At 40.1% G+C, this 23,222-nt stretch overlaps 1 protein-coding gene across 1 annotated transcript in view; it reads left to right on the top strand.

Annotated features, from left to right (window-relative positions):
* Positions 1-23,222, top strand: part of npr2 (natriuretic peptide receptor 2) — a 144,586-nt gene that overhangs the window by 83,328 nt on the left and 38,036 nt on the right. Inside the window, exons 13-17 of the mRNA XM_073064307.1 lie at positions 9,923-9,994; positions 16,348-16,507; positions 16,780-16,935; positions 20,206-20,374; positions 20,710-20,856. Of these exons, the coding sequence (XP_072920408.1) occupies positions 9,923-9,994; positions 16,348-16,507; positions 16,780-16,935; positions 20,206-20,374; positions 20,710-20,856 (704 nt within the window). The remainder of the gene's footprint in view (positions 1-9,922; positions 9,995-16,347; positions 16,508-16,779; positions 16,936-20,205; positions 20,375-20,709; positions 20,857-23,222) is intronic.

Raw genomic sequence — 23,222 nt, 5'->3', positions numbered from 1 at the left:
TCACAGGGAGGGGTCCTCCTTTTATACCCTGTAAAAAAAAACTGTCACATGACCTCTACTGGCAGGAAAATGACGTTACTCCACCATCACAAGACCATTACCTCAAGTCCAGTATAGCGTCAACACCTGTCACGTGACAAGTACACCACTGTTATGTGTCACAGGTACGTAACACCTGTATGACCTCTCATTCCAATCTTACTCAACCTGAGGGGAAAAAGCCTACAAGCATTCACCTTGCCTATAACCCTCATAATTTTGAAGATCTCTCCTCATTCTTCTGCACGCCAGGGAATAAAGTCCTAATCTTTTCAACCTTCCTTATAACACAGGTCCTCAAATCCTGACCACATTCCTTTAATTATTTTCTACATATCAGATGTAATTAGCAATAGTTTGAAGAGGTCTTTGCTAGTGGGGAACTGTTAAAAGACCATGTTAGGAGAGGGGCCTGCAAAAGGAGTGGTGAGGGGAGGAATGTAGATACAGAAACCTGGCCTCATCAACTGATTTCATGGAACTGCAAATGTGAGTGTATCTATGAAAGATGCAAGTGTTGAATTTACAATTTTAATGATGCTCCTGGTAGATTTTGACTTCAAGTGCAGCACCTGCCTTATTATTATTCCCCCAAAGACTGGAGCAGTGACAAATCTACTGCTGCTGATTCACACTGAGCTCCGGCTGTGGAGTTCAGAATTGAGTGAAACATGGACTTTCCACTCCCATTGCAAACATGGTGCATTGTATTTACTGAAACTGTCAAGCCACATAGCCACTGTAAACCATGTAAAATTGTGGGTTGTGCCATTTGTAATTACAGAATGCTCATAATATAGTTTGTTGGATTCTGACTCTAAAACTGGATCAGGCTTGGATTTATAGTAAGATATGGTTTATTTTATGATTTTGTATTTTAAACCAAGATTTTGGTGAATGATGTTTTTCACTTGTTTTTGCCTGTGTAAGTAATCAGATTGTGTTAAACTGCTACAGGATCCTTTAATGTGCTGGATTGTTTCTGGTTTTTCATGACATTTTATGTATTTATTGGCTTGAATTTGTTGGCCTTTTATCATGTACCTTTGATAATTTTTCTGTTAACCACCTGGTCCTGTTTTGCCGCAAGGAACCCTTCTGTCCCTGGAAAGAGGTCTCCAACTCTTTTTTTCTTGCTTTCCTTTTGTATTTGCACAGATTGTTGTCTTTTGCACACTAGTTGTCACGCCACTGGTGTGATCTTTCACTGATTCTATTATGGTTATTGGATTTATTGCATATGATCACAGGAAAATGAATCTCAGGGTTATATATGGTGGCATATATTGTGTGTACTTCAATAATTAATTTAATTTGGACTTTGAATCGTTAGAATTTAGAAACAAAAAGTATGTTGTACAACTGAAAATAGAGATCAGGTGAGGAATAGCCAAATGGAAATTAGCTTAATTGTCTAAGCTGAATTTCTTGATTGAGTGTGATTTCTCCCTGAAATGTATTAAAGATCACTCTGCTTATGCTTATCTTTGGTGACACTCTGCAGAAAAGAATCTTTTTCATTTTATATATCCGAGTACCAGCTGAAATTAGTTTCAGGGTTAAAGAATTCAAAACAACATTATATTGCTTCTCTGTTTCCACAGATTCTCCACTGCTTATTGAAAGAAAGATTTGAAACTTGGAATTTCTCCTTGGCTAAATTTATCTGTATTGATCTGGCTTAAAAAATGTATTTTCATTGCAACTGTGCTCAGCAGTAATGAATACAGAAAGTGAGGCTTGTTGGAACAGCTAATAGGAATTCTGCAGCAGTAAACAGAATTCTAAAGCAGAGAGTCTAAATCCTCATTGGTAGAAAGAATGAAACTTAAAGATGAAACTGAAGAAAATCAAAATATATTGAAGTGATTGAGCTGATTTTTTATTACCAGAAGATGAATTAATAGAGAAACTTATGGAGAGAATTACATACCCAAAAGCCTGGAGAACTGAAAACACACTGTAGATGTCCATGATTGTACAAATCAGGGATGAATGAGAGACCAGTACAAATGTTAGCTGCAGGGCTGGTGATTAGACATAGGGAAGGGAAGAGCTATGGTGATATTTGAAAATAAATGAGAATTTTATATTTTTCTCATCCTCACAAAGAAAGCCAGTGTCTGTTAGCTAGAACAGGAGTCAGCTGTGAATGGGGCTTAGTGTGTGATAGTCAGAGTTAAAGGCCCTTTGAGGTTTGTGGAGGGTAAAAGTTGGCTGAATTTCCAGGAGAACTCCTGAATAACAGAACCTGGAAGTGACGAAAGGGTTGATTAGCACAAATGAGTGGTCTGGGTTGTTATGGGAGATAGAAATAGATGAAAACAAAAAAGAAGGGTGAATTTTTATTTTATCTATGTTTTAAGGTGGACTTCTAAAAATCAGTCATGTAAGAATATTTTATTCAAGGAAAATAAGGCATGTATGTAATTTTATTTATCAGCCATCAAGTGGCCAGCATACAGTTGAAGGCAATCTAAACAACCAATAATCACTGGAAGGCAATTTTTTTTCAGACATGTTACTTCCTTATGAATGTTTTGTAGTTATGATAGATCACTGGAAGCTGAACATAAATGTGAATTCCAATTACTTGTATCACATAGGAATTTGGAGAAACAGGAAATGAACTGTTATTGAATATGATGCATTTAATTGCATAATGGTACTGATCCTTTGCAATAGTTCAAGCTAAAACTGTTCTGTTGATATTCTTCACTTGTACTCAGTGTTTGAGGCTTCTTGCTTAAGTGTCCAACAATAGTCATCCAGCCCTGATGGATTCCAGTTGCTCTGATACCTTTTCTCCATGACCGCAATGACCAGGTGAAACGTTTCACCATGCTCGTTACTGACAGCACTAAGATTTACAAGGAAGAATCTAAATGGGAATGCAGAAAATGAATCTTTAGTGACACGTTGCATTCATGGGGTTGTATGCTTGAAGCATGTTGTCATCCAGCTTCACATAGTTTGGTGCTCTGTAGTTGCCAAGAAAATTTTCAACAACAGCCTTCAATGCCTTCCATGCGATTTTCTCCAGTCCCACTAGAGGTACTTTGAATTGCCTGTCATTGGTGACCTGTTCAATTTGCGGACCAACAAAAATGGCTTCCTTATCTTGGCTTCAGTTATTCTGGGAAACATCTTTCTCAAATATTGAAATCCTTCACCTTCTTTGTTCATCACTTTCAAAAATTTTTTTAACAAGCCTCAGTTTTAAGTGAGGAGGAGGCAAAAATATCTTTCTGTGCCACACTTTTATGCCCTGAAATCAACTGCTTATAAAGGCCGATCCTTTTTGATGTAATGAGATTCCTTAGCATGGCTATCCTGTTCACAAATGAAACAACAGTACTTGGTGTATCCGAGCTGCATTCACAGTAGTGGTGTTACTGTTTTCAGATCAATACCGATGTTCCAGTTATAGTTGCTGTACTGTACGTGTTTCAGCGACTTCCAAATTTCAGCAGTTTCCTTTGATGCGTACTGCATAACCAATTGAAGGGTATTGAAGGGTGGACATAATGTCATGTAACAGCACAGCTTTCAGGCTTAACACTGAAGAATCAATAAAAAGATGCCATTGTGGGTCATCCTGGAAACCCAAAGTATGCCTGGACAAGACTGAAAACTTTTCAACTTACAATGAGGGCAATACTTTAATTGATGTGATTTATGAATTGAAATAAAAATATATAGATGATTCCAAAATAATGGTGCAAGATAAGGAACTTTCATGGCAATTCTCATGATCAGCAGCCCACAATCCATAAGATATTTTCAAATAAAATACAATCCCCAATATATTCAGAAAGCAGAATCTTTGTTGTCCAGTATAATCAATGGTATTCACAGTTTAAGTGTGTGCGCATATCTAACACCAGATTCCCGAAATGGACACTCAATTCCAAGTTCTGTTATGGGGAGAGATTATTAGTAAGACAGAGAAAATAACTTCAAAGAAGTACTCAAGGCTGACTTGAAGAAATGCAATATTCCCACTGACTCCTGTGAATTTTGGGCCCTCAGTCCTATGATCATACATGGTGGAGAAAGAGCTCTCAAAATGATACTAGCTACCAGCTACTAGCTGTCCATCTACTTTCCACTTAATGTAGAAAGCGGCTGGCATTCTTAGGGTTGTCCTCATTAATCAGCCAAGGGCTTCAAAACTGGAGAGTAAAGGAGTTATCCTTGACTAGAGGAGACTGTCAAAGTAGGAGGAGGAATTGAGGGTTACAGAAACTGGCACAGAAGAGAAGTTGGGACCAGAATAAATCATTGATGATTAGATCAAATGACAGGGCAAGTATGATGGACCTGGTAGCCTGCTTCCCCTATTTTCTTGTGCTCTCGTGTCCCTTGGATATATTGCTTCTGTATTGTACCAAACTATCTTATTGATAGTAGTAGATGCCTCCTTTAAGAAGGGAAAATAATAATTATAAACTGTACAGAAAGAGAAAATGAAAAAAAAAGTTTGGCATTCCAAAGTGGTTCCTGGTTATTTAATTTGTTCTGCTTTAGGTACCAAGTGGTATGAGAGCCACTGAGCTAAATCAAATCTCTAAATGTATATGAAACCATTACTGTATTTGCAATGCATTTTGTAGCCTTTACAAGTTCAGAGTGGATGCTGTTGGCTTTGCCCATATTCGTTATGTCAGAAACATAGGATCGCAGCTAACTATTATGTGACCTCAGACTAAGATGTTTTTATATGACTGCCCCATCCAGACTTGAACACAAATATTCTGGTCACTTAGTCTGGGCCCAGCATGCACAGATCTGTTCAGGATATTGTATGGTGCTGGTAAGGGCAGGAAATTAAGTAATGTGAGGTTGTTTTAATCCTTTTGCTTATATGTTGTGTATGAAACCAACACTGTCTGTAATTGTGCATCCTTGACAAGAGTGCAGCAACTTCTTTCACAGAGGAGTCCATTATTGAAGTATTTGAAATGGGAAGTGGAAAAAAACCTCCCTAATTGGGACTTACAGCTGCTGAAGTGCTCAAATTACCAGGATGCTATACCAATGCAATCCTTTGTCTATGAGCACCACCCTTTTGCCACCCCCTCACCTTTATTTTACAATCCACATTGTTTGCTACCTGGGTGGATCAACACGCGTTTCTCCTTTCTTTCTTCCCTAGAACTCTGATCTGAATGAATCCACATTCTTAGTGATTTCAGGTGCCATCTAGCCTCCTTTGCACCAGCCTTTCCCCTGAACTCCTTTACACTTTTATCTTCACAGTACATTACAGCACAGTACAGGGTCCTTGGCCCATGATGTTGTGCCGACCTTTTAACCAAATCTAGGATCAATCCAATCCTTCGCTCCCACATCGCCCTCCATTTTTCTGTAATCCATGTGCCTATCTAAGAGCCTTTTAAATATCCCTAATATATCTGGCTCTGTGTGTGTAGGCCTCCGTTAGTCTCGATAGACCATGGAATTGTGCCTAGGAAAGTTTCCGGGGGGCAAGCCTGGGCAAGGTTGTATGGAAGACCGGCAGTCTTCCATGCTGCACCACCATGCTGCAAGTCTCCTCTCTCCACGGCACCGATGTTGTCCAAGGGAAGGGCATTAGGTGTCATCGCAGAACAATGTGTGGTTAAGTGCCTTGCTCAAGGACATACACGCAGCCTCAGCCAAGGCTCGAACTAGCGACCTTCAGATCACTAGACGAACACCTTAACCACTTGGCCACTTGGGCTTGTATACACTGGAATTTAGAAGGATGAGAGGGGATCTGATTGAAACATATAAGATTATTAAGGGATTGGACACACTGGAGACAGGAAGCATGTTCCCGCTGATGGGTGAGTCCAGAACTAGAGGCCACAGTTTAAGAATAAGGGGTAGGCCATTTAGAACAGAGATGCGGAAAAACTTTTTCACCCAGAGAGTGGTGGATATGTGGAATGCTCTGCCCCAGAAGGCAGTGGAGGCCAAGTCTCTGGATGCATTCAAGAGAGAGTTAGATAGAGCTCTTATAGATAGCGGGGTCAAGGGATATGGGAAGAGGGCAGGAACGGGGTACTGATTGTGTATGATCAGCCACGATCACAGTGAATGGCAGTGCTGGCTAGAAGGGCTGAATGGCCTACTCCTGCACCTACTGTCTATTGTCTATGTAAAAAAAAGTTACCCTTGACATTTCCCTCCCCCCCCAATACTTCCTTCCTTGGCAATGCTGGCTGTTTGAATTGCCACTTGCAGGAGTTATGGACTTGCTCCCTCGACCTCTGTACACAAGTGTTCCTAAGTGTCCTGCTTGTCTGGTTTAAACAGTATCATCCATTTCTCTGCCTGTATTTCCAACTGGTCTGTATGCTGCTGAACCCTTTTACAACCTTCCTCGCTATCTACAGTTCAGATCGTTTTTGTCATTTTGGATAATTGCTACTCAGTCCAAGCATTTTCATCCAATTAATTTGGAGGTCCTTGTACTGATCCTTGCAGAACAGCACTCTATCTTCTATGGCTCAGCCAATTTTACATGGAACCTACCAAGTCACTATTGATTCCATGTCCTTTAATCTTCTGGATCAGCCTACAATGACTGATCTTGTAGCAGGCTTTACTAAAATCCTTGTATACAATCGAGACAAGAACATTCTTCCTCTTCTTAGGTTTATTTGATTACTTGCACTTAAGTTTCACCACTGCTGTGTTGAGATTCAAGCTGTGTCTCTGGATCAATAGTATAAAACTTTAAACCGTATTCCAGTAATTTAACCTTGCATAAGTCATCCCCAATAAGTGCATTAACAAGGACGATATTAAGTTGCAGCTTTAGTAGTTTGTTTTCTTTCATCTACAAGCAGAAAAATCATTCTATTCTGAACTGAAAGGAAATGAATCATTTTCATATGAAGGCATCACCCATCTGAAAAATTGGAGGCACACCACATTGCGATGGCAATCCCCTTAGCTTAACCTAGGACAGATCCTCTGAAATAATAGCACTGAGGGATTGCTGACTTTCTCCATCTCTGATCCCTCGATGAGGACTGACTCATGGACTTACAGTTTCCTCTTCACAAAGTCAATAATCAGCTCCTTGATCTTGTTGACATAGAGGCTTTGAGAAATCACCAAAATAACTTAAGGCCACATGAACATAAATTTGACCAAGCTGAGAGAAATATTAATAGGAAGGAATAATTTCTGAAATACAGCACAGTTTTCTCTTTTCAGAGTGATTCTGCTTTGACCTGATGAGCTTATGCTTTTTTCATTTTCAAAGAACAAAAGGTGATCCCAAAGAAATATATAACATTCCAATGAGCTTAACAGGGTAGATGATAGCTGTGGAGACTCTGTCAGTAAGAATATTTGCAACAAGTAATGATAGATGTTGGAAAGTAGCAAAATGCTGAATGGCCTACTCCTGATCCTTTGCCCCTATATTCTTATAAGGTAGGTGTGGTGAACTACATATACCTGTCTGGACACGCCCCCTGCTGACTGCTCCTGTGGCTCCTCCCACAGACCCCGGTATAAAGGCGATTGAGGCCTGAGCCCGGCCTCTCTGTCTCCAGGATGTAGTATGGTGGTCAACCACTGCTTGTTCTTTCTTCCAGTCAATAAAAGCTGATATCTTGCCTTCACATCTCAGAGAGAGTTATTGATGGTGCATCAGTAGGACTGTTTACAAACAAGGCTATTAAGAAAAGTTAAGAACCAGGCCTAGGATAATTCATGGACCAGTGAGGTGAGGAACATGGAATTACTTTGAGTTTAGTTACAAGCAGTTTTTTAAAAAAAACAAGGAAGTGCCAAACATCAGTGCTTAAAACAAGGGTTCCCAGTCTGGGGACCCCTTGTTTAATAGTATTGGTCCATAGCATTAAAGAAAAGTCAGCAACCCTTGGCTTAAAGTGGCGGGGGGGGGGGGGGGAAGGAGGAAGAACATAGCAGAAACCTACCAGCGCCCCAACATTTGGGGAAGCGTACATAAGTTAGGACAAAATTAAGCAAAAAGTTACAATTTATAGAACAAGTAAAATCATATTAATGCTTAAAAGAAATGCTATTTCATGGCTGAAATGAAATAGAAGCAATTTAGAAATGAGGAAGGTGGAAAATTGTTACTAATGGGAACTGAAGCATTAAATTGGAGTAAATATCATGTTCGAGTGATTTTGCTGAATAGAGCCAGATTGGAAGATACTGAAAGGAGTGATAGTGTGTGTAAATTGAGACTTGTGCTCTGAGCTTCACAGAAAAGGCACTGATTACTTAAGGTGATGCCAAGAGATTCTTGCAGCGGTTTAAAAAAAAATACCTAGCGTATTTCCAGAAGAGAAAAAGAATCTAAGCAGTTTAGAAAAGGTGAGCGATACAGAGAAAGTAGTATTTTAGTATAAGAGCAATAAAATAAAACTTAATCAAATGTTAGAAATATAAATCATAAAATCTGAAATGGCATTAGTTAACCAAAGCAAAATTTGGAATAGGTTTGATGTGTCCTCAGTAATGGGCCAAATAATGACAGACAAATTTAACACAAAGAACAACTGCAATTGTACCAAATGGCAAGTGTTGTCACACACTCTCGTATGATCTACTAGCCTTTGGCATTCGCAAGCCATTATACCTTTCACACCCAGAAACTGGCATTCAATTGCTTATTGACCAGCTTCTTATACAAAAAAGTAATGTATTACCTGAAAATTATTTTAATACAGATCAGAAATTGACTAAAGGGAAAAATTAAAGTTTGTCTTTTTTCTGTATTTTGTTTTCATCTGTACAAATATATTATTATAAATTTAAGTTCTATTTAATGGTCTGGAGCTGATGTCATACAAGTTTCAGTGATGAATTTTATTTAAGCAAAATGATTTGTAAAGTTTGCGTCATTGAGTAGCACCATGTAAATATCAATGAAAATTATATTACTGGCTTAATATATTTATCAAAAAGACTTTCTCTACCAATGTCATTTACACTATGCATCACAATATAAATATTTGGTAAATATTTCCCATGTAAAGTGCAGCTATATTACTGAAAGTATTGCAATAATTGTTTAAATTAGCACCTTATCAAATATGACAAAGAATAGCAAGTTAGGACAGATAATGCTGACGCCTATATAATGCCCCTTTGCTCTCTGGACACCCTGTTTATGATGGGTGGTCCTTTTGACCTGCAGAGGGCACTTCTCCACTCGTTAGAGCATCCATCATAATATTCAGGACCTCATCAGTAAATGAGGACTTCCTACACCATCCTCCCTTCAATTTGCTTGTTCCGCTGCACCCATTGTAATTATTCTCTATCATAAATTGAGAATCTTAGTAAGTGACTTTATTGTTGTTTCTTTTTCTGATCAGCTACACAACTGTGCTTTAGTTGTAAGCCATCCAGTCTCCAGAAATGCATTTTTGTGGTTCTATAACTAGACTATAAAAAACAGAGAATATACTGAATATCAAATTATTTCAGTGTTCTCATTGCACTTTAGTTATAATTGTTGAAAAATTAATTTATTGCTGTTAAGTGTAGTTAGTAGTCCTAATGATATTTTTGCATAGCTCAGTGAAATCATTTCATCATCATCGTCCACCATACCCACTCCAATCTCATTGAAGCTTTCTGCAAACTGGGGTCAATTTCTTCAGCTTTGCTCCTGAATGCCAACATAAGCCAAAGGCTGCAGATTTAAATTGCAATATCTTCAGACCATGCTGACAGTGGCTTTGTTTTAAAAACAACATTTAGATAGAGAAAACATTTCAAAAATTATTCTAATATGTTGGCATGAAATATCTATTTAAGGAATAGATATCATTGCAGATTCATTACAAATGAGAGAAGATCATAAGTTTAAATTAAAAGGCTCCTATTTTTGTCATTGCAGGATATACTTGAAAATGAAAGTATTAATCTTGACTGGGTCTTCCGCTATTCACTAATTAATGACATTGTGAAGGTAAGTTATAGGAGATCAATATATTATAGAAGGGGCTGACTTGAATTATGAGGTATGTAATTAAACTGGTTCAGTAAATCACACCTCCAATCTGTTGCAAATGAGCTGAGCATAATAAGACAAAACATAGAACATGGAACATAGAACAGTACAGCACAGTACAGGCCCTTCGGCCCACGATGTTGTGCCAACCCTCAAACCCTGCCTCCCATATATCCCCCTACCTTAAATTCCTCCATATACCTGTCTAGTAGTCTCTTAAATTTCACTAGTGTATCTGCCTCCACCACTGACTCAGGAAGTGCATTCCACGCACCAACCACTCTCTGAGTGAAAAATCTTCCTCTAATATCCCCCTTGAACTTCCCTCTCCTTACCTTAAAACCATGTCCTCTTGTACGAGCAGTGGTGCCCTGGGGAAGAGGCCCTGGCTGTCCACTCTGTCTATTCCTCTTAATATCTTGTACACCTCTATCATGTCTCCTCTCATCCTCCTTCTCTCCAAAGAGTAAAGCCCTAGCTCCCTTAATCTCTGATCATAATCCATACTCTCTAAACCAGGCAGCACTCTGGTAAATCTCCTCTGTACCCTTTCCAATGCTTCCACATCCTTCCTATAGTGAGGCGACCAGAACTGGACACAGTACTCCAAATGTGGCCTAACTAGAGTTTTATAGAGCTGCATCATTACATCGCATCTCTTAAACTCTATCCCTCGACTTATAAAAGCTAACACCCCATAAGCTTTCTTAACTACCCTATCTACCTGTGAGGCAACTTTCAGGGATCTGTGGACATGTACCCCCAGATCCCTCTGCTCCTCCACACTACCAAGTATCCTGCCATTTACTTTATACTCTGCCTTGGAGTTTGTCCTTCCAAAGTGTACCACCTCACACTTCTCCGGGTTGAACTCCATCTGCCACTTCTCAGCCCACTTCTGCATCCTATCAATGTCTCTCTGCAATCTTCGACAATCCTCTACACTATCTACAACACCACCAACCTTTGTGTCATCTGCAAACTTGCCAACCCACCCTTCTAACCCCACATCCAGGTCGTTAATAAAAATCACAAAAAGTAGAGGTCCCAGAACAGATCCTTGTGGGACACCACTAGTCACAACCCTCCAATCTGAATGTACTCCCTCCCTCTGCCTTCTGCAGGCAAGCCAATTCCGAATCCACCTGGCCAAACTTCCCTGGATCCCATGCCTTCTGACTTTCTGAATAAGCCTACTGTGTGGAACCTTGTCAAATGCCTTACTAAAATCCATGTAGATCACATCCATTGCACTACCCTCATCTATATGCCTGGTCACCTCCTCAAAGAACTCTATCAGGCTTGTTAGGCACGATTTGCCCTTCACAAAACCATGCTGACTGTCCCTGATCAGACCATGATTCTCTAAATGCCTATAGATGCTATCTCTAAAAATCTTTTCCAACAGCTTTCCCACCACAGACATAAGGCTCACTGGTCTATAATTACCTGGACTATCCCTACTACCTTTTTTGAACAAAGGGATAACATTCGCCTCCCTCCAGTCCTCCGGTACCATTCCCCTGGACAACGAGGACAATAAGATCCTAGCCAGAGGTTCAGCAATCTCTTCCCTTGCCTCGTGGAGCAGCCTGGGGAATATTCCATCAGGCCCCGGGGACTTATCCGTCCTAATGTATTTTAACAACTCCAACACCTCCTCTCCCTTAATATTAACATGCTCCAGAACTTCAACCTCACTCATATTGTCCTCACCGTCATCAAGTTCCCTCTCAGTGGTGAATACCGAAGAGAAGTATTCATTGAAGACCTCGCTCATTTCCACAGCCTACACTTTTATCTCTAATCGGTCCTACCTTCACTCCTGTCATAATTGAAGAATGCCTTGGGGTTTTCCTTTACCCTACTCACCAAGGCCTTCTCATGCCCCCTTCTTGCTCTTCTCAGCCCCTTCTTAAGCTCCTTTCTTGCTACCCTATATTCCTCAATAGACCCATCTGATCCTTGCTTCCTAAACCTCATGTATGCTGTCTTCTTGCAGCTGACTAGATTTTCCACTTCACTTGTCACCCATGGTTCCTTCACCCTACCATTCTTTATCTTCCTCACTGGGACAAATTTATCCCTAACATCCTGCAAGAGATCCTTAAACATCGACCACATGTCCATAGTACATTTCCCTGCAAAAACATCATCCCAATTCACACCCGCAAGTTCTAGCCTTATAGCCTCATAATTTGCCTTTCCCCAATTAAAAATTTTCCTATCCCCTCTGATTCTATCCTTTTCCATGATAATGCTAAAGGTCAGGGAGAGGTGATCACTGTCCCCCAGATGCTCACCCACGGACAGATCTGTGACCTGACCCAGTTCGTTACCTAATACTAGATCTAGTATGGCATTCCCCCTAGTCGGTCTGTCAACATACTGTGACAGAAGTCCATCCTGGACACACTTAACAAACTCTGCCCCGTCTAAACTCTTGGAACTAATCAAGTGCCAATCAATATTAGGGAAGTTAAAGTCACCCATGATAACAACCCTGTTATTTTTGCACCTTTCCAAAATCTTTGCACCTTTCCAATATGCTCCTCGGTATCTCTGCTGCTACCAGGGGGCCTATAGAATACCCCCAGTAGAGTAACTGCTCCCTTCCATTCCTGACTTCCACCCATACTGACTCAAAAGAGGATCCTGCTACATTACCCACCCTTTCTGCACCTGTAATAGTATCCCTGACCAGTAATGCCACTCCTCTTCCCCTTCCCCCCTCTCTATCCCTTTTGAAGCACAGAAATCCAGGAATATTGAGAATCCATTCCTGCCCTGGTGCCAGCCAAGTCTCCATAATGGCTACTACATCATAATTCCATGTATGTATCCAAGCTCTCAGTTCATCACCTTTGTTCCTGATGCTTCTTGCGTTGAAGTACACACACTTTAGCCCTTCTACCTTACTACCTTTATACCCTTTATTCTGCTGCTCTTTCCTCAAAGCCTCTCTATATGTTAGATCTGGCTTTACTCCATGCACTTCTTTCACTGCTCTATCGCTCCAGGTCCCATCCCCCTTGCAAATTAGTTTAAACCCTCCCGAACCATGCTAGCAAACCTACCAGCAAGGATATTGCTCCCCCTTGAGTTCAGGTGCAACCCGTCCAATCTGTACAGGTCCCACCTTCCCCAGAAGAGATCCCAATGGTCCAAAAATCTAAAACCCTGCCCCCTGCACCAACTCCTCAGCTACGCATTCAACTGCCATCTCCTCCAATTCTTACCATCACTATCACATAGTACTGGCAGCAATCCTGAGAACACCAGCCTTGAGGTCCTGTTCTTCAGCCTTCTGCCTAGTTCCCAAAACTCACACTTCAGGACCTCATCCCTCTTGCTGCCTATGTTATTGGTCCCAACATGTATCACGACTTCTGAACATGTATCCTGCTTTCCCTCTTGTACCAGGATGTCAAAAATGAATCATTTGTTAGGAAAACATATTCATAACATGTGTCCACATGACTCCAGGAATAATAGTTATGTTTGTAAATATAACTGACAAATGAATGGCTTCTGATATGGACAGTTATAAACAGACTTGCTTATGTTTCGTAATCAGAAAGGTACTTGTAAAGAGTTTCAAACATGCTGTTCTTTTTAATGTTGGAAACCAGCAATTGAGTAGAAAGAGAGAGAGAGTTAACATTAAAAAAAACACGAAATGCTGGCAGAACTCAGCAGGCCAGACAGCATCTATGGGAGGAGGTAATAACGACATTTCAGGCCGAAACCCTTCATCAGGAGATGAAACCCTGATGATTAACATGATGCTGTCTGGCCTGCTGAGTTCTGCCAGCATTTCGTGTTTTTTTTATTTATTTCCAGCATCTGCAGATTCACTCGTGTTGCCAGAGAGTTAACATTTTGTGTCAGTGACCTTTCCTCAGAAGTGTTCTGACAGATTGTGTCCCTCCTGCAATGTTAACACTTAATCATTTCCATGTGTTTATTCTCCAGCCCCACAATACCATTAAGTATTTCCAGCAGTCCATTTTTATTTCAAATTTCCTGCATCTGCGGAATATTCTTTTACTTCCAGTAGGGCAGTCCCAGGCCTTTGCAAAGACAACATTCCCAGGCTATTCCATCTGTCCTTACAGATAAAAATCTCCAGTCCTGCCAGAATGTTTGTACATCTTGTCCACAGCTTTTTCTGTGTGATCACATCTTTCATGTAACTGGGTGATCAGAACAAAAACTATGAATAGTCTCGTGGCTTCTTGACCAAATGATTGGGCTCCCGTCCCATGATCCTTTCCCTTCTCCAGCTCTGTATCCCTTTTGCCAATCACCTTTCCAGCTCTCAGCTTCACCCCACCCCCTTCCAGTCTTTTCCTATCATTTCTCATTTCCCCTCCCCTTCCTACTTTCAAATCTCTTACTATCTTTCCTTTCAGTTAGTCTTGATGAAGGGTCTCGGCCCGAAACGTCGACAGCGCTTCTCCCTATAGATGCTGCATTTTGTGTGTGTTGCTTGGTATTTTATATTTTGATTTTGTAATCTATGCCTCAGCTAATTAAGCAAATATCCCATACTCCTCTTTCACCACCCTTATCTTCTTTCCTGTTATATTTAAAGACCTGAAGATGTACATGCCAAGATATCTTTTTCCCTCCACTGTAATGATCCTCCCACCTACTGCATGTACAATATATCTTAATGCACCCACTCAAATACATAGCCTCAAACTTGATTAATAACTTCAGCCATTTTTCTGCCCAAATAGACATGCTACACGCTAACATGATTTTCTTCTGGTCAGGGATGGGTGCCTAAGATTGTATCATTTTTAATTTTGTTATCCTGAGCTCTTTATATTGGATAAACTGTGTGGAGATTTTTTTTTTGGCGTTATGATGATGTGAAACAGTCAAATTCAAGATCTGATAACTCCAGCAGTATTGTGTTGGTACTCGTTGGGTTTTGACTCAGGATACAAAAGACACTTAACTACTGAGTGAGTTTCTCCCTGATAATCAGTTCTATGTACATTATGTGGTGGGTGTAATCTGGTGCGTCACTGTATGTAGCTCCCAAGCAGGGGAAGTTAGCGTGAGTGGGATTAGAAGACAGGGCAGGTGAATGATAGATGGAAGCAGACAAGGAGAGAGAGAAGAAAAAGGGGAATAAAGAACAGATGGAGCAAAGTGAGGAGAGTGTGAAGACACGCAGTGGTTGCAGGAGGAATATACGCAGGAACACAAAGTGCTACCAGTCCTGGACACTGCTAAGCAAAGAAGGTGAGAGTGTGAATCATTAGAGGAGAAAGGTGAACAACAGTTGGAGTCAGATTGCAGTGCTGGGGGTGCAGAGGAAACCTGTGTTTGATGCAACCCTCCACCTCATTCACCTGCCACTGTCTTCCAACACCACCATTACTCCCCTACTCTACCTGACATGACCTGCCTGTCATCTTCCTCGGCCCACCATTTCCTCAGAAACCTTTCCCGTCGCTCTCTTTCTCCTCCTTGTACTAGCCATCTCTCCTCTCTCTGCCCTAGTCCTGATGCAGGCTATCAACCCAAAATGTTGTTAGTTCCTTTCCTCCCAAAGATGCTGCAGGACCCACTGAATTTCTCCATCAAGATGGAGTCACAAGACGTTCTGCAGATGCTGGAAATCTGGAGCAATGCACACTCAGCAAGTGAGGTGGCATCTGTGGAAGGAAATAAACAGTCGATGTTCATTTCCTTCCGGGGATGCTCTCTGAGCTGCTTCATTCCTTCAGCTTTTTGCATCTGTTGCTACATGGTTCCTCCAGCAGATAGTGTATGCCTGACTTTGGCACTCATGAATGTGCAGATACTGAACACTGCCGAAGTACTGAAGATTGTATCCTTTATGGGTGACAGGGATGCCAATAATTAGTCATTTGCCACCCAGTGTTGTACAACAGGTGTAAAGCAAAACCATGGCAAAAAGACTGGCATTCAGCATGATTAGTAACAGACTTATTGATATATCTCTATGAAATTCAGGTGCCTCTTACTTTTTTGCAAAGTCACAATCCCAATTTGGTAACTTGGGTAATTGTTCCCTTGATACAAGGGGAAAAAATATGGTATAAGAACAATTACTATTCCTATTGAACCATGTCTGTAAGTTACTTACCGGTTGATATACGAAAAGTCTAAATTTAATCATGAGTGAGTTAATGATCAACTGAGAGCGAGTCTATACCAAATCAAAATCGGTCTGATTTAAAAGGTGGTACATATTCATTTGTGACTTTTCTTTCACAGTCATTTAGCTAAAGAAGTTCTTGACTGATTTGATCACCTTTATTCCACAGGGAATGTCATTTTTACATAACAGCATAATTGGGTCACATGGAAATCTTAAATCATCCAACTGCGTTGTTGATAGTCGTTTTGTGCTAAAAATCACGGATTATGGTTTGGCGAGCTTCCGTTCAGTGTGTAATAATGAAGATTCATATGCATCCTATGCAAGTAAGTTTAAGATGTGTCTAAGTTTTGCAATGGAATCACCATTTAAATTTTATATTTGCATCTTTTGAAGTTTGGAAGACTATCAAGTGCAAATAACAACTGGTGAAAATGATTTTTGTGTGAGCTTGGTTGTTGTATCCACATGTGACTCAACTGAGCCATGGACTGTTAAACTTGACAGAGCTGATTGTCAGCTTTTATCAGCTATGCATGGCATAAACTTTGGAGGGTGCAATTAAAACTTCCAATTTAGTGCTCTTTCTTTGCAACAGAGAAACTTTGGACGGCACCAGAATTAATTAGATGGGGCAGAGCACCACCTCAAGGTACCCAGAAAGGAGACGTTTACAGCTTTGGTATTATACTTCAAGAAATTGCCTTCAGAAATGGACCATTTTACATAGAAGGAATGGATCTCAGTCCAAAAGGTATGCTTTGTCTCTCAAATGTCCTGCCTTGTACTATATGTCAAAATCAAGAGCGATCTGACTACATGAGATAGAATAGTGAACATGTTGTAACCCAGAAACACTGTGAGCATTCAAGAAGTCCACTCATCATCACTCCTTCAAGGGCAATTATGGAGGGAAAATAAATTAATACCGACTTTACCGGTGATGCCCATTACAGGAAAAATAATATATTATTTTAAATTGCCTCAGCAAATTTTTCAAGGGAAAAAGGCAGCCAGGATTCCTGATGATGGTAGTGATTGTATGTGATTAATGGAAGAAGTCTGTAGGCTGTTCAGGGACATGTTACCATGAATGGCATGTCATAGTGCTCAGCACTAAGGCCATGACTTTTAGAATATGTGCAAATGACCAGCATTGAAGGCATGGTTGCTAAATTGCTAATAATGCATGGATAGGTAGAAAAGCATGCTGTGAAGATGTAAGTTGACTAACAAACACAAACAAAAATCCTTGTAACTGCAAAGGGAATATTAATAGGTTAATCAAGTGACAAAGTTCTGTAACCGGGTCAAAATTGTGGAATGATGTGAAATTGCTCATCTGGGCAGGTCAAGAAACACGGATCTATTATCTGCATGGTGAGAGATTACCGAGTTCGGCAGCTGGGTGGCCAAGTGCAGTTTTAAGAAAGCTAACAGGATGTTATTTTTTATTGCTGGGGAAAATTTTACATAAAAATTATGCTTCGGTTGTACATGAATTTGACAAGACCGCAGCAGGACTATTGTTCAAAGTTCAAAGTAATTTATTATTAACGTATATGTCACCATATATAACCAAGAGATACATTTTCTTGCGGGAATACTCAATGTCCATAACAGAATAATATGCATAATAGAATAAATGAAAGACTGCACAAACTTGAGCATTCAACCAGTGTGCAAAAGACAACAAATTGTGCAAATACAAAAGAAAGAAATTAAAATAAAAAATAAAATGTCAAGAACATGAGATAAAGAGTCCCTGAAAGTGAGTCATAGTTGCATACTGCATTGATATCCTTAATTAAGTAAGAATATTAAATCATTAAAGACAGTTCAGCAGAGTCAAGGGATATGGGAAGAGGACAGGAACGGGGGTACCGATTGTGGATGATCAGCCATGATCACAGTGAATGGCGGTGCTGGCTCGAAGGGCTGAATGGCCTACTCCTGCACCTATTGTCTAATGTCTACTAGACTAATAGAGGGATTAAACCATTTGGAAAGGCTAAACTTGTATCTATCAAAGATCGGACAAGTGAGAGGTTGAAACACATAAGATCTTGGAGGGTCTTGGCAGGATGTGGAGAAGATATTTCGGGTGTGGGAAAATCCAGAAGTTTAAAAAATGGAAGATGGAGAGCTGAGGTGATTTTTGCTATCACAGAGACTCTTCTGTAAAGGAAGGTGGAATTAGAATGTTTGTATCTACCTTTGCCTTAAGTATATTCTTTCTTGATAAGCAAGAGTTAAAAAATCATGGAACATAGATGGGAATGCTAAACAGAGATTGCAGTCAAATCTTCCTTGATTTGATTGACTGGCATGGATTTAAGGACAACTGATTTCATACAAACCTTTTAATGAGTCAGCTGATGGAGTTTATAAGGATAATGCTGTCAATATATTTTATATGGACTTTGAGAAGTCTTTTGATCAAGCTATCAGCAGATTTGAAGCATATAGCCTGAAAGCAACATAAACAACATGGACATGAAATTCACAGATAACAAAGTGTTAACACACAAAATGCTGGAGGAATCTAGCAGGTCAGGCAGCATCCATGGATGGAAATGAACAGTTGACGTTTTAGACCAAGATCTGAAGTGAAAAAAAAGAGAGCAGAAGCCAGAATAAAAGGGTGGGGGTGGGAATGAAGTAAAAGCTGGCAGGTGATAGGTGAATCCAGGTGAGAGGTGGAAGGTAGATGGGTGGGGGAGGGGGGAACGTGGGAATGATATGAGAAGCTGGAAGTTGAGAAGCGGCACAACAAAGGGCTATTGGACTCATGATAGAGGACAGTAGAATAAAGGGAAAAGGTGGGGAGCCAAAGAAAGGAAGATGTGGGCGATGGTCAGGTTATGAGAGCAGTGGAGGGGTAAGAGAAGAGGTAAAGGGACCACAGAGATAAGGAAATTTTAAAAAAACAGTGGAAGACAGAGGACGTGTTTACTGGAAATTAGAGTAATTTCAGCTTGGAGACTGAAAATATGGAATACGAGGTGTCGTTCCTCTAATCTGCATCTGACCTCAACTTGGCAGTAGAGAACCCGCAGCAGATGGTTTTAGAATTCAACCTCTAGGATGGGCCCATGTATGTTTTTTTGTGGTTATACTTTTAAACAACTGAACTTCAAAAATGTTTTCCCTTATTTCACAAACGTTGGACATTGTAAAAAATTGAGACAAAGCTGGTTTTCTCTGTCTTTGTAATGGTCTGTAGTTTTTGGTTCATTCCCTTACAAGTTATCCACAATTGGCCTGATTCCTCGGATTCTCAGGAGCTCTACACAGTGATTGCTTCACTGGAAATTCAGGACATAACAATCACTACCTTCTTCCAGAATTCTTCCTACTTTAAAGGCAATTTTGTTTGTCCCAGTTATCAAATAAAATGGGGTATTTTAATTTAAGAGCCAAATGTTTTAAGTCACCAATGGGAAGAGCAAAATGCCACACTTCCACTGCCCAGTGATAATAATTGCATAATAATTGATAATAACTCCTTAAAAGGGGGTGGTAAGATGTACCTTCAAGGAATTTTGGTGAGACGTGAACCTTGCCAGCCACTGGCTATGGGCACTGAGTCTGTGCTTGCAATTCTTATTGAATAAAAGGTAAACATTAATCCAGCTGTTAGAGATAAGCAGCACTTATGAAACAAGGCTAACTTATGTCTTTTAAAAAAAAAAGAAATTAAAAGTCTGACGTAGAAAAATTCCTTCTCAGCAAAAGTAAAGAGCTGTTCAAAATTTTGGCAGTATGCTTGAACTTCTGAGTAAAAGATGTTTCCTGTAATTATATTGATTGAGTGTAAAGAAAATAGACCAATAAAATATCAGAATTAGAATTTAGTGGACAACTGTATTAATTTTTCTCATTGTCAAAAGTCCATATAACATTGCTTTCGGAAAAATACTGAAGCTGAGCCCTTCTCCTTTAAAAAATGATGGTTGAATATATTTTGTTATCTTACAGAAATGCTTTTACAAGTTTTATTGCAAGTTCTTAATCTTTTCAGAAATTGTGCAGAAGGTCAAAAATGGTCAAAAGCCATATTTTAGGCCAACAGTTGATACCAATTATCACAGTGAAGAATTGGGTAACTTTATGGAGAAGTGCTGGGCTGAAGATGCTGCTGAAAGGCCTGATTTTAACCAAATTAAACTTCAGATAAGAAGATTCAATAAGTAAGTAGTACAGCACACCGTGAATACTGCACGTATTTCCAGCAATGCATGGAATAAACTGAGACCTGATGCTGAGCTGTAATGTGATTAATGTTATATTTATAAATGAAGGAAACCAGAAGAAAAAGTACTGTTAATTGCAGTAGTGAAGGTAATTTTTCTTGGTGTAACTGGTGTATGTCTTAAAGCATATAAGGATATTGTTTGAAATGGAAATGAAAACAGATCTTACATTTGTATCCAAGCCTCGCACCTAAAGAGTCAAATTAGCCTTCACTCCTTTGTGTGGTGATGCCGATCGCTCAGTCTTCTTTCTTTGCTTCCAACAATTTCAGCGAAAGCAGGGGCAGTATCCTAGATAACCTGCTGTCAAGAATGGAACAGTATGCCAATAACCTGGAGAAGCTTGTGGAAGAAAGAACACAAGCCTACCTTGAGGAAAAGAGGAAAGCAGAAAATCTGCTCTATCAAATTTTACCTCAGTAAGAGCAAACTTTCAAGCTTATAATCAGAACACGCTTGTCTAATGAATTCCTGCTGCATTCCTTGTTATACAAATGATGCAATATTGCTTTAAAAACCTTTCTTAGAGAAATTACCTGAATTGAAAACCAAAACCATAACTGGAAAATTACAAATCTGCATGTGTGTATACATAGCTATTTAATACTTCTGACAAGGCTTGTGAAATATTACAAATAGTGTATAGGAGAAATAGCAGTTACTCACATACCAAAAGTAGTATGGTGTTTATAGAAAGTAATGTGGCACTAAGTATAGATTCAAAATTCAATATTAGACCATAAGATGATAAGATATAGGAGCAGAAGTAGGCCATTTGGCTCATCAAGACTGCTCCATCATTCAATCATTGGCTGATCCAATTCTTCCAGTCATCCCCATTCGCCTTTTCCCCATACCTTTTGATGCACCAGCTAATCAAGAACTTCTCTCTCTGCCTTAAATGCACCTAATGACTTGTTATTATTTAATGTCATTTCCTGAATGTAAGTGCAAAGAGAATGACCTGAATAAGGAAGTGGAGGGATAGTAAGTTTGCTGATGACACAAAGGTTGGAGGTGTTGTGGATATTGTTGAGAGCTGTCAGAGGTTACAGTGGGACCTTGATAGGATGCAAGACCGGGCTGAGAAGTGGCAGATGGATTTCAACCCAGATATGTGTGAAGTGGTTCATTTTGGTAGGTCAAATATGATGACAGAATATAGTATTAATGGTCAGACTCTTGGCAGTGTGGAGGATCAGCGGGATCTTGGGGTCCGAGTCCATTGGACGCTCAAAGCAGCTGCGCAGGTTGACTCTGTAGTTAAGAAGGTGCATGGGATATTGGCCTTCATCAATTGTGGAATTGAATTTAGGAGGCGAGAGGTAATGTTGCAGCTATATAGGACCCTGGTCAGACCCCACTTGGAGTACTGTGTTCAGTTCTGGTCGCCTCACTACAGGAAGGATGTGGAAGCCATAGAAAGGGTGCAGAGGAGATTTACAAGGATGTTGCCTGGATTGGGGAGCATGTCTTATGAGAATAGGTTGAGTGAACTCGGCCTTTTCTCCTTGGAGCTACAGAGGATGAGAGGTGACCTGATAGAGGTGTACAAGGTGTTGAGAGGCATTGATCGTGTGGATAGTCAGAGGCTTTTTCCCAGGGCTGAAATGGTTTCCACAAGAGGACACAGGTCTAAGGTGCTGGGGAGTAGGTACAGAGGAGATGTCAGGGGTAAGTTTTTTACTCAGAGAGTGGTGAGTGCGTGGAATGGGCTGCTGGCAACGGTGGTGGAGGCGGATACGATAGGGTCTTTTAAGAGACTTTTGGATAGGTACATGGAGCTTAGTAAAATAGAGGGCTGTAGGTAAGCCTAGTAATTCCTGAGGTAGAGACATGTTCAGCACAACTTTGTGGACTGAAGGGCCTGTATTGTGCTGTAGGTTTTCTATGTTTCTGTTTCTAAATAATTGTGACTCCAGATCCAATCCAGCACAAAAAACACAAAAACACAAAAGATAAAGAACACAATAAATATAAATACATAAGATAGCATATCTGTAGATTGGTTGTATGGCCGTAGAACCAGTGGATTACTTTGAGTTATTTTTGCTTGATAAATATAAAATGATATAATGTGTATATTTATCTGGAATTCACCGTATGCAACCAAACCAAGCCTGTGGTGTAGATTTTCTGCTGCAGAAATACAACATTGGTCTCGGTACGGAAACTCCACCCAATCTGTTCCAACATGGGCCTTTCCTTGGAAGAAGGCCACTTCATTTCAGTATTAACTTAAAATCAGGCGAATCCTGTACATAAATTCCCATTACTCTGGTGATATCCATTCAATATTTAAGGCTGTTAGGCAGTAGAGAGTGTGTTTGGCATTACCAGAAGGATAGAAGTGAACGTACTGAAACATAACAAAATTTTTCAAGGCCTCCACAGTGCAGATATACAGTAGGAAATATGTATCCTCCGGTACAAGAGTCTAGAACTTAGAGACAGCCTCAAAGCAAGGTTTAAGCAATTTAGGATTGAAATGAGGAGTCATAGAGTCAGAAACATTGTCATGGAGAAATATCTTCACTCAGTGATGAATATTTGAAATATTTTGGGGGTTTTTTTGGGGGGTATCAGTATTTGGCTAGCAAGGCTGGTGTAGTTTTGATATTGATAGTGGGTTCTATTGTAAAATGTTCCAAGATGCAGTGAAAAGATTGCCTTGATCTGTTTAAGTTGTCCACCAATAATTAATGGCCGTGAAAGGCAGCCTTGAACCTTGTGATATAGTTCCTTGTAGAGTGCAACTGGATTGGTAGTTGTAGAATTTAGACCC

Source organism: Hemitrygon akajei, chromosome 13 (assembly GCF_048418815.1).
Source record: "Hemitrygon akajei chromosome 13, sHemAka1.3, whole genome shotgun sequence".
NCBI lineage: Eukaryota > Metazoa > Chordata > Chondrichthyes > Myliobatiformes > Dasyatidae > Hemitrygon > Hemitrygon akajei.
This window is presented reverse-complemented; position numbering and strand designations above follow the sequence as displayed.